This window comes from Tachypleus tridentatus, chromosome 13 (genome assembly GCF_004210375.1).
Source record: "Tachypleus tridentatus isolate NWPU-2018 chromosome 13, ASM421037v1, whole genome shotgun sequence".
Classification (NCBI taxonomy): domain Eukaryota; kingdom Metazoa; phylum Arthropoda; class Merostomata; order Xiphosura; family Limulidae; genus Tachypleus; species Tachypleus tridentatus.
In genome coordinates this window covers 94,390,672-94,403,838 of record NC_134837.1, presented here as the reverse complement: position 1 = coordinate 94,403,838, position 13,167 = coordinate 94,390,672, and the positions used below count along the sequence as shown (strand labels likewise).

The 13,167-nt window shown below is 29.8% G+C and overlaps 1 protein-coding gene across 1 annotated transcript in view; it reads right to left on the bottom strand.

Moving 5' to 3' along the window:
- Positions 1 to 13,167, bottom strand: part of LOC143236631 (uncharacterized) — a 202,202-nt gene that overhangs the window by 105,999 nt on the left and 83,036 nt on the right. The window contains exons 9-11 of the mRNA XM_076474973.1: positions 10,449 to 10,526; positions 4,768 to 4,974; positions 272 to 316 (exon numbers count right to left, since the gene is read on the bottom strand). Coding sequence (XP_076331088.1) covers positions 272 to 316; positions 4,768 to 4,974; positions 10,449 to 10,526 — 330 coding nt within the window. The remainder of the gene's footprint in view (positions 1 to 271; positions 317 to 4,767; positions 4,975 to 10,448; positions 10,527 to 13,167) is intronic.

The following is a 13,167-nucleotide window of genomic DNA, read 5'->3' as shown; positions in this document are numbered from 1 at the left end:
GTCAGTTTGTTAGACAGAACTGGCATCATTAACTTACAAGTTACTTGTTTGTTTTATTCAACACAATTCTTCATAACTTCTGATTCAAGTAATATTATAATTCAAGTCCTTAAAAGAATTGTACAACTCTAAAGTCATATTTAACTCAAAAGTTAATTTTCACAATCATAATGGCATTTCTTCAAATCTACTTGAATATAAAAGTGTAAACATTGTTGAATACAATCTCAATATAAAAATTTACACAATTATAGTTAAAAAACAAACTTACATTTATTCCATTTAATCCAGTAGGACCACGAAAACCTTTATCACCCTACAAAAAAGCAATATCTGAAATTAGCAACCACTTCAATATTATAACTGTAGTGTATTAGCTATACTTTAACACAATATATCAAATATTTGTGAAAATATTGTTTTCACAAGTTGCATTTTTTCTCTTTTGGTGACTCTAATTTATACCCCACAAGTATTCTGTGGAAAGATGTCTAATTATGAAGAGGAAGCAGAAGTACAGTGTATAGCCAGTGGTTAACATGATGAAACGTTGATCCTAGGTTCCATCACTTGCAGCTCATTAGTTCCAAAAACTTATTATTTGCTCTTTTGGATTATAGGTGTGTTAGAAAAGTGATAATTAAATCCTGTAATATGATTAAAGTAACATACAAGTTGGTTGGTGGGTGGTAGTGAGCTATGATTTGATAGCTATCATAATATCATACTGAATGGCCTTCTGTAAAAAGACTAAAAGATAGTGGAGTGTTGACTTTGATAACTACCAATGTGCATAGAAGCTAAATTAAGACTTGTTAATTACTTTGCAAGTGCCAGAAGACAAATTGGAGATGACATCCATACCAGGAAGTGCATCTAAATGCAGAGATATAAGCAAAATATAAAAAAAAAACATTTGTTTGATTAAAATTATTAATCATAATATAGATTATGTTTATAATTTAATGTGCATTATTATGTAAGCTTTTAATCTTTAATTTTTAGGTATAAGTATACCTATATTATACATTTCTATCATATGGAAGAAAAACAAACTATTATGTACTATATCTATTCAGTTAAGTTTTAAATTTTAGTTATATTTGAATACTTTAAACCCCAAAACTTATAATAATTAAGTTATTTAGATGAAAAGAATAAACATTTAGCAATAGCAATAAAGACCAACATAAACAGTGAGGTTAATAAAATTTATTTTTGTGAAACTTGAGCATACATATAGATCTAAATTACAATTTAAAGACATAATTATAACATTATACTGATAACAAGAAGCTTATTAAAAAAACTAATCTAATAAAGATGTTATAAGTTTGTAAAATTGTTTCAGAAGAATAGTTATTTATATAGTTTTTTATTGCTGTCCATTTTCCACAGAACACTTAGTTTTGGCCAGCTTTTACATTTTGGAAATATTTAAAACCTGAGAGATGCATGTATGAGCTTATCAAAGAGATTGTTGTTTACATTAATTATATTCCTATTATATACTATATCTATATATAAAATATAGATATAGTATATAATGAATTATTAATTCACTTACATAAAATATATCAATTTATAAAGTAAACTATTGAGCCGAATTAATTCAAAAACCTCATCAACATCCAGGAGAAACGTTTGCCATAACTCATTTATTGTTAAACCGAATCATTATTGATGCAACGTATATAAGGTGGTCAGTATATTGCTCATGTTTTTAGCAGAACTGCAATAATAGGAAATGCAACAAAATTACATATGCATTAAAATAAGAAAGAAAACCTTGTTAGCTAGTTAATATAAAATGCAATTGTAAAAATGATGTGACAAAACAAAGACAAAAAAATTTCTTTTGCATGAAAGACAGTACCACAGGCACCTTCCTACTTCATGAATTGCTTCCTCAGTGTCGAATAATGGTGAAATAAAGATTATTTTGAAAACAATTTTAAATTTTTAATAACCAAACTATATAAAAGTGTGCACATTGAACTTTTCTCTTCACATTCACACCACTAAGAAAAAGAATACTTGTACCAATTTTTTTATTGCTGGACAAAAATGTTGGTGTTAATTTTTTTTTAATTTTGAAGAAAACTTCATGCAGCTCTTCAGCCATCACTCCAGATAACCTCAGTTATATACATGTGGAAATGAAGTTCAATTGGAATGACATATTTTAGTTAATCATACAAAAAGCAAATATTTGCAGAAAGATTTAAATACTGGAACATTACCTCTTTTTTTCAAGAGCAAGTATGTATTTATAACATGCATGTATTAAACACATGATCTCTTCAACTAGAAGCATCTTGGTGGCAGGGATTGTCCATAAAAATTGTTGGATTCATCTAATTTTGGAGAAATTTATACTAGATGTAGTATATGATGAGATATAATGATTAGACTTCACAGTTCTGAAATCAGACAGAAACTGACCACATCATTTGAAGAAACCTGATAGTTAATAGCAATTCTTCTAGTTGTGTAACCAATGATTTTGTTTGTCACTATTTTCCTTCTTTGCTCATCATTGCATCTGCTTTTCAAACCAGAGCTCAACAGATTTTCAACACACAGCTCCGTGTTCCACTGATTGTGACTGGGGCTTTGCTACTCTTTAGCACATCATGATAAAAAACTATTATTACTTTGTCTTCTACTACTATAATAGTGATGTGCATAAAATGTTTTGAGGGTTTTTGACTTATTTTTAATAAATCATAAAGTAATCTCAATTAATTTAAGTGTATGAAGAATAAAATATTCTGGTTAATTCATTATTCATTATTATACAGTGAATGAACTATTTAATGACTATATCTTACAGATTTCTTTTCTTTTTCCACTAAAGATAAAATTGAAAGAAAAACCTGTTACATACAGTCAGTTACTTATTATTCACATGGAATTACCTTTTGCTATTTTCATGGTACATACATTTCCATAAATGATAGTTCCATCAAAATAAAAAGTCTTTACAAGTGATAAATGATAAATATCACCCATATAGATATATACCAGCAAATATTATTTATTATTTAGCACATTCATGAAGCACAGCATGATATAAATGACAGTAGATGGGTTTGGTAAGCCACAAGTTATGGGAAAATTGGTCGATTTTATCCATTTCTGAAAAGACATTTTGAGAGGGGGTACATAATGAAGTTGTGATTGTTCATTGTTTAATACTGCTAAAAATTAAAGTAATTTTATAACCACCAATCCAGTTGAGTAACTGTTCTCAGTATGCTCTATGCAGATTATAACTCTAATCTGGAAGCAGCAAACAATGAGGAGAAGCTATAGTCAGTTAAGTGCCTGCCATAATATGCTCAAACAAGTTAATTGCTGTCAATAGGTGGGTTACAAGCACTTCAATTGCACAGTGTGATTGCGAAAGCTTATAATACTAAAATTTGCTTGGAAAAACAAAAAAATGCCAAAAAACTTTTTTACTAAATTTATGTGTTAAAAATTGATGTGTTAAAAATTAAAACTCATGAAACAAGTTTCAATTAAAACCACGAAATATAATTCCTGTAAATATTAATTAAACTGGAGTAGAAGCCTAATATATTCCTTGAGTTGTCATTTCTTCTGTTGTGGACTGCAGATTCATCTATTCAAGTTGAATTTGCTACTAGTGTAGCCCCTTACTGAAAAGGAAAATTCATATATCAAGCTCAAAAATGTGGTGATGCTTAAAAATAGGTTTGATTATAACAACAACAACAGTTATACCATTCACATTGGCAGTCTTCTGTCAGATCAGAAATTCATGAATCAAATCTCTTACCTCAAACTAGACAATAAGAAAGATTATGCATATAGCCTGATTTGAGAATGCAAAAAAGATATAATCAATTATTGCGTGTAACTATTACTGATAAGGTGGTGCAGCTACTTCACAACTGTCTGTTTGACTTCTCATAATTCTATACTGAAATAAGTTATCATCATATGTCACTCTCAATTTCTTGAAATAGAGGAAGTCATAAAAGTCAAAATGCATTTATTCAAATAAAATAGTTTCATCACTGTCTGGCCATTGTGATTTTAATGATGGAGTACAAGGGAACCATGAGAAAGGGTGCCATGAAGCCTTATATATATCTATAAGTGTAGTAAGTGTTAGTACAATAGCCTAGAACCAAGTGTATAAAATTTATTGTAGATGTGAAAATATCAATTCAATTTTAAACTTAAATCATTTTGAATTAAGCTTTTTTTCTGTTATATCACCAGCATTTTAAATAAAAACAAATCTATTTAATCAACAGTCTCTAAATTAAGAAATCAACAAATACTTTTCCAGTTTTGATAGCAATATATTTCGTTTCACACTTGCAGTACAAATACTAATGAGAATATTAGGTTATGCTTTTGGTACTAAGTAACATGCCACAAAAGCCAGTTTTCTCAAAATGTACTGGCTTTTCTATACACTACAAATTGTTAATCTAATCGATTTTTACCAATAGCTATTCTATGAATACATCAAAAATTAATTACATGAATAACTGCTCTGAAACATGTGAACAGGGATGCTATGGTGGTGAGGTGGTTGTACCTGCTCTGTCATATATGAGAATGTGTGTGTATGTGTGTGTATACATACACATGCACACACAAACATATATAACATTAGACATTATAAAAATCTTAAATAATTATTTCCCTTACAAAACATTTTATAAAATGAAACACACAGGTCAATTACTGAATGCTTTATAAACAAGTTCCACAAAGTTCTACCTTTGCACCTTTCCAGCCCATATCTCCTGGTAATCCTTTGACCATACTGATATTACAGGTAACTGAGTTTTGTGACTGAGACAATGCTCCTTTGAGAACAACAAATTTCCCATTAGGCCATGAAAGTACAGTAACATTACAGATTCCTAAACCTTCCCAATACACAGCTCCATATGCACCAACATCTCCTGGATAACCTTTTTCTCCCTAAAATAAAGAAAAAATGGTTGTCAAAGATAAAATATGTGCCAGTAAATACCTCAGATATTGCAGAGACAATTTTTTAAACAAAATTTGACAAATATAGACTATACTTTATGCAGTAAATGTTACAATATGTATATATATACACATATACAGACACATGTTGCACAATATAATATTGGAATGTTTTAAGTAATAAAGTAACACACACACTCCAAACATCTTTTATATTTCAATCATAGTAGTCATAAAAATTCTGGGTTTATTTGTAACATAATATATCTCTTTGATAGAAAAGAAGGATCTTTATATAGTTTCACATTTCAATAAATTCTGAACCTAGCACTGAGAAAAGATGTCAGTAAGATAAATTTTCTATTTGTAATAAGATATTAAGGCTTACTAATTTCTTGTTCTAATATTATTCTTTCATTATGTTGGATTCTTTTATAAAATATATTGAAGGTAATCTGAACTCTACTCCACTTAATAAGAAGAAAGTAGTCTATTTATTTTTTAGTATTTCTAGAGGCTAACTTAACTTGTACACTGTTTTAACATGTAGGCCTAAGTTTGCAAATTATGTTTCAATTAAAATATCTCATTAATAGCATTATAACATAAATTTATTTACAGATAAATTTAACTGTAGAAATTTCACAGCTAATGAATCAAGCAATTGAATAATAAAAAAACTAGAACTGATCTAATTACTCCATTGAAATTAAATACTTCATTGAAAAACTGTTCTTCCAACTGAAAACTGACTCAATGCTTCATTGGTTCTTATATTTATAATATAGCTTTACACCTAAATACTTCAGAAAGCATCTCTCTCAATCATTAATATTTATGAAAATTCTATGTAAGCTTACTTGATTTTAATTAATATCTCACATTCTCTAGTTAATATTCAAATAAAAAACTAAAAACATAATGTAAAACACTGCCCTTTCTTGAACAACCTTAATACAAAAAAGAACATTACACTAAACTGTTTATTCACTAAGTTTCATTCAGTGGTTTTCTCTTCTGAAGCTTGTGGTATACAGATAGGATTGCCTCTTGTCCTGTCACTGGAATAGTTCATTCTTGACAGATAGTCATGTGAATTCACTAACAGCTCTATCATTGTTGTTTGTTTAGAAGTGGTCTCAACAGAAGACTTAGGCTCCTAAGTATGTGGAGTTTCCAGTAACAGTTTCTTCCCCAGAGTTACCCTTTCAACAATGTATTCCCAAAGCTGATCACATTGAACAGTCTTTGGCCTGGATTGCCTGTACTTCTGTCAACATCATTGATTCTTTTCAGTACAACTTACAGACCTTCCCAACACCTACTTAAATGTGGGCTGTACAGTTTTGTTTGTTTTATTGTTAAGCACAGAACTACACAAAGTATTGATACCCAGTTTTAAGCATTACAAACAGAATTGAACAGTCACAGCATGACATTTCAATTGAATCAATCTTATTAGCTTTAACGTCCTAGGAAATTTTCATTTTATCACTAGCTGTATGATCCAGCTGGTGTTCCTTAATCCCTTTGTATATTCTATGTAAGTCTCTGCAGTGCAAGAGAATAAAGGTCCAATAACACGTTAAGTTCTCTGCCAAACATCAGTGATGATGAAGTGTTGCCTGAGCAGCTTCATATGCTACTGTATGTTAACTCATCAGTCATAGTTTTCCAATGTTCATCTACATAAATGGCTAACTGATTTAACAGTGACTGGTTGTTATTCTCTCGATAAAGGACTAATGTCTTAGTCTTTATGATCCTAAAAAGGATGTGAAAAATTTCTACAGAAATGGCTAATTCAAAGTTATATCACTGATCTAAATGATGTTCCACATATACGTAAAATCTTGAAGTGAATTCATTGATTAGTTTCCTTGTTAGAGTTTTTGCTTCTTGTTTAAGAATAGCATTTACTTCTGGCCATTTTGTGATATAGTTCATCACAACTACAATGTAGTTATTCCTACAGTTATTCTGTAACCAAGGACCAAGAACAATGAGAATAACCATCTCTCTAGTGCTGTACTAATACAGTACTCTAAAGATAATCAGCTATTTCTTTCATGGGCCTTTAGATCATAACAGAAAAGACAATTTATACTAATTGTCTGGCGATTTGAAAAAAATACAATAGAAGCATTCTCTTACTCTCTCCAATGTCTTCTTAGCAATCTTAATGTCCAGACATAGCAAGGTTATGGACATAATGGAGTGCTTCATAATATGCAGACTGGGGAAGCACCAACTGTTCACTGGTATTTCCCTATACAACATAACAAGTCCTTTTTTTAAACATAATGAACACCTCTGAGCCAATAAATCTTTGTTTTAGTGATTTGTGGAGGGACAGTTTGCCAAAAGGGTTTTTATTCTTTTATCTATTAAATAATTGCTTTCAAACTTGTAATTATTGTCTGAGAAGGTTTAAGTTGAATGTTAAATCATATTTGTTCATCATCATTACTTGTTGATATCACACCTTAAATTACACTGTTATACTTTAGGCTGGTCATTTTTATTATCTTGTGCTTCATTATTTTCATAATGTTTACATTCCTCATTAAAACATGGTCTTAGGGATGCTAAAGTTGTATTAATGGTATTTCTAGTTAAATGTTATGATCTGGTTTTTGGATTACAAAAACTTCTTTAACTGCTTTAATGGCACACAATTAGTCCTAAGTTAAATTTCTGTCCATAGAAACCTTACTATAATAAGCAAGCATATGATCTTTTTTTTTATGTTATACTAGTAACAAAACTGTTCCAACAATAAACTTACTAACCTCTGCATCTAAATTGAGTGGATTTTCAAAAGTTAGGTTAATACAAAAGTACTGGTCAATTCTATCTTCATTTTGTTGAATGCTTCAACACAACAGGATGTCCGTAAAAACATATTTGGCTTTTCAAGTATTTTGTAAAGAAAAGCTATGTCAGAGAATAATTCTGTAAAATAATGACAGTAACAAGACAGTCTAAATAACTGTCTTACCTCCCACAGATGGCTGACATTTTAATTTTCAGTTTCATTCTTCTCATTTTCTATCTATTTCTTCTTAATATTCTTTTAAATATTTTATTAAGTCCAATAAATCTCTGATAATAGCCTCATGATATCACCTCAAAAGTTAAAGTTTACCCAATGTTCCATTTTAATTTGTAAAATAATTCAACTTCTGACCTCAACTTAAATGCTATTTTTTTGTTAGGCTGGTTATTTTAAATTTTTTGGTAAAACTAGGGTCAAGACCAGTCTACATGGTGACAACAAATTCAGTTATTTCTTCCTTAACATTTATACAGGTTATCTTTTCTTGTGCAGTGTTTAAACAATGTTAAATGGAAAAACCTTGCTAACTGTATTATACCTCACATACAAATAAACTTCCTCACATGATTTGTGAGAAATCAATCAAGTAAATGTATATACAGGATAATTAATACTTATCCAAACAGTTCACTGAACAGCTGGCACTATACTAGCTGAAAACAGACTCAAAACGTCTTTGATTATTATATTTATACTAAAATGTTATTTCTATACATTTCACAAAATTTTTCAGTCACTAATGTTAGTGAAATTTTTTAACTAAACTTATTTGGTCTTAATGTAATGCACACCCTCTAGCTAACATACAAGTAAAACATTGAAAATATAGCTTAAAACAATATCAAATACCTGTTGGAAATTTACCCTTGAAAATAAAGTATATCAAATTCACATTAAAAAACTTACAGACTTAAGTACTGTATAAAAGGTAAGAATTTATTGAACTACCAGCGTTCCACATCTTTAAAGAGCACTTCATCAAGTGAAATTAAAAAAACTGATGGAAAAAGACATTTTACAAAATAAAAATCAAGCAAGATCAATAGCATACTAATAGGTTCTTTTCTTTCCTATTATCTATTAAATTTTTAGGAAAGAATTAGAGAACAGTTTTTTATATATTGCATTATATAATTAATCACACTGGTGAAGAAATATTGATGACATTTTTGTAACTGTGGCTATAATTATAGAGAACTTAATGTTCTTTTGAACTATCAGTACTTCTCAATTGGATTTTCAATGAAAATGGAAAACAAAGGAAAACTACCCTGACTCCCTCTTCATCAAAAGGTATCAAAATATTCTCAACAAAAGTTACAGAAAACAAAAGCACAGTGACCAGTATCTCAATTACAACTCATGTCATCTGTCATTACTCAAACAAGGTACTCTTGAAGACAAGAAGTTATGTAGAGCTGAAACATCAACACCACATATTCAAAAAATATAATACAAAAACAAATCAGCACTTACCAGAGAAGACAATAAAACCAGTCTATATAAAAACTTGAAACTGAAAAGCTAACTACAAGAATTCTACCATGCGTACCAGAGTTTTCAAGAAAAATCTATAAAATATATGGCAAACACAAAATTCAGACTGTCTTAAACAACAAAAGAAGAGGAAGAACACATAAACAGATTTTTAAAAAAGTACAAAGTTCTGTACCTATCTATGAGCAGAAACATTTTTTATATGAATATAAATGTGAGAAAACATTCGTTGGGAAGGGAAAACACAACTAAAGATTAGACTTGAGGAACATCAACAAATACCACCAAACTTGGACACCATCAGCCTTCATGGAACACAGTAAAAAAACACATGTCAAGAAAGTACATATTTGTTAGTTAGTAGTCTAATCAGACAAGAAAAGGAATAAGAAAAGCATTGCAAATAAGAATAAGAAATGCAGGGCCAATCAACAGAGATACAGGATGATTCACAACTAATTCCATAAAGGATTCCTACTGTAATCCAATTTCTAAAATTTAAAGTTCAATGTACTATGATGTGATAAACTGGATACCCAAAAGTATACTATGTTTATTCTTTTAAGATCTAATCATTGTCTTATTTAATGCTTTTTATGCTATTTTTAGTTGCATATGTACAAACTAAGTCCATTACAACATTTCCTTTTGTTTCATCAGTTTCTGAAATTTACATATCCCTGGTAAATAGTCTTAATCAACTCTCAGGTCTATTCAGTATTGTTGACATATGCCTTAGCAACAACAAGTGTATGATCTTATGATTTTTCTCCCATAAATTATTTGTTGTTGTTTTTTTATTTGTTTTGTTCAGTTAGTATTTTAATCCTGATGAGATGGAAAGCTTGTGGTTTAACAAAATCTGGTATTTAGTGTGGTATTTCAGCCTGTTTCGTTTGTTAAGTACAAAGATATATAATGGGTTATCTATGCTCTGCCCACCATGAGTATCAAAATCTGGTTTCTAGTGGTAGAAATCAACAGACATACCATTGTTCCACTAGTGAGGCATTTCAGTCAATATGTTTCTCTGTATATCCATACATTCATACTTAAATTACTTTCAACCTTAACACATTTACTTGCAATGCATTAATGGTTAATAAACTCAGGGATTCATACATACTTTTTCACCTTTTGGTCCATATTTCATTCTTCCACCTTCTCCCTTCAGTCCTGGAAAACCACGTGAACCTTTAATTCCCTAGACAAACACAAAGAAAATAAATGTGGCTCTATCAGGATAGCTCATAACCTATGCTCAAAAATAGGAAAATACAAAGCTATATATCATTACAAACAAATAATTTTTTTACATTTGCTTAAGTTTCCTGATCTGGTTAAAGTTGTATACTGATATCAATGTCTCTGCTGTTAAAAATCAAACATAGTCTTAAATTCCAAAACAATGTCTATAATACTGATATAATAAGTCGTGTAATAAACTGGAATAGATGTTTTATTTGAATCAAGTGATTTTAACATGGCGACAATGAAGGACGGCTGATTTGAATTTAGGGAAATAATAATAATCTTAGGATACAAGGGAAAGTATGATATTGAATTTAATATTGTGATACACCTCCTTGTTTTAATACATAATTTTTGAAATAATTCAGTTGTTCTAGGAATGTTCACATCCACTTAACATGTGGCCAAGAAAGTCATTAAGTTGCTTTTGTTCCAGTTACCATCATTCTTTGTCATTTCCTCAAGGTAACATCTGGTCTACTCATGGCAGTATGGCAGTGAAGTTGCACCTTGTGCATGAATGTCAATTGCAGTATCCTTCATTGGTAGGTCAGGTAATGTTCTGAGTTTACAAATTCTTTTTTATATTTGACTGTGAATGTGCAATCATATGAATAGTGTCAGTTGCTCTAGGTAGTTTATATGCCACTATTTAATTACAATTTAACCAAGTAATGTAAGATTTCATCATTTTAGAGAGTGAACAGTTTATGATCCAATAAAAAAATTGTATTATCAATAAGCAAGAACACACACTGGATTTGTGCTTGCTGAAAAAATTTGTGTTTTATATTTTTGTACAACTGTGTTTCCAGTTTCTTTACTTCCTTCTCATGAACTCAGTTACTCAGAGGACTCAAAACTACTTCATAATAAATCTCTAGTTATTCTGCAGACATATCTTCTATCTCTAAGAGAAGTAAGTTCAATCTAAAAAATACTATGATATTACCAACACTAAAAACATAAGAGATGTTATGAAAGGTTTGACACCCTGTCATTGATTTTTAAGTCACCCTTGTGTAGAAATATTTAAAGCAGATAAAAGGAATTTGAGAAATTTAGATGCCTATTAAATTTCAATTGAGGTTGTTAAATAAGTTACTTCTACCCTGTAGGATCAAATTTTTAGATCTAATGTTAATTTCTAATTTTGTTAATGCTACTTTTTTTTCTATTTATCATTGGTTTTCTCAAGAATACAGTACCAACCACATGATAAGTTCAGGTTTTAAGTACACAATACGTGGCAATTTAATTTCATTCAAATTTTTGTTTGTTTGAATTTTGTAGTAAATTACTAGTTGCTAAAATGAAAACTATGTTTTCTTGGTGTCTAATGGCCAAATACCACCAGAAGATATACTAAAGACACATTTATTAATAATACTAAATGTGATATAAAACTGATGATAAGTTTATCCACTAACAAAGCATATGATCAATGCCTTTGTTAAATGAAATTAATATGCAATGCACTGTACACAACAGCTGCACAAAACTAAGTATACTATATAAATAGTCCATGAAACTTTTCATTGCCTAAGCCAGTGAAACACAGACCACCTCACAACTGAAAAGGTCATAACCTTCACTGATATGTACCAACACAGCTATTTCTCTGGCTGTAAAACAAATTCACAGCTTCTGAGTGGGTAAAGAACTGCTCTATAAGATGAGAAGGATGTAGACATAAACAGGTGAGCTGGCTGTTTTGAGTGAGGTGGCAGCTTGCAGTTAGGATTGAAGCACAAAACTACTTCAACTAAAACTAAGTGAATGAGCTCATTGTGAATGAACATTAATTATGAAATATTCAGTTGTTAAAGTGAGTAGAAAACAATTTTAAAAGATGTAAATTTATAAACATTGTCAAAGAAAGATCATGCTCAGTATAATCAAAGTTGCATTAAGACTTTAATCTTCAAGTAGTAGCACAACATAACTTTTTACTATGCACTTCAAAACCCTTGCATTTTGAGCAGAAAACCTTTGTGTTTTTTTTGTCTATTGCAAAACATAAGAAATTTTGCTTATTTTTTAATACTTGATTTTAATTAGTTTTTTTCTCTTTGATTTAACAAAGTCTTTTGATAATCTTGGAACTGTAGTTTTCTTTATTCAAACAAGAAATTTGGTTATCTAACCCAGGTGTGAAAAAAAGTCACATTATGAAAGTATGTAATAATGAATGTAGCCCACTCAGTTTAAATTTAACAGTGTTCAGTTGTTTAGTATGTATACCACATAGTAATAGTTGTGAAGTTAATCTTTATTCTTTTCATAATTACAAAAAAAACAACATTACATGCATATACAACACACAGCAAGAGGCAAATTTAACCTTTTTTTATACCATAAATTTTTATATGAATCACTTTTAATAAATAAAAAAAAAATTTTTTGTAAACCGATGCTGTTTCCAGAACTTTTCATGACTACCGTGTTTCTCCGATAATAAGACCTACCCATAAAATAAGACCTAGTGTGATTTTTGGGGATAGTTTTAATATAAGCCCTACCCTTAAAATAAGCCCTAGTTAAGAGTGGCAGGAAGAGGAAAGAAATAAAAAAAATAATTTATTAATTAGTTT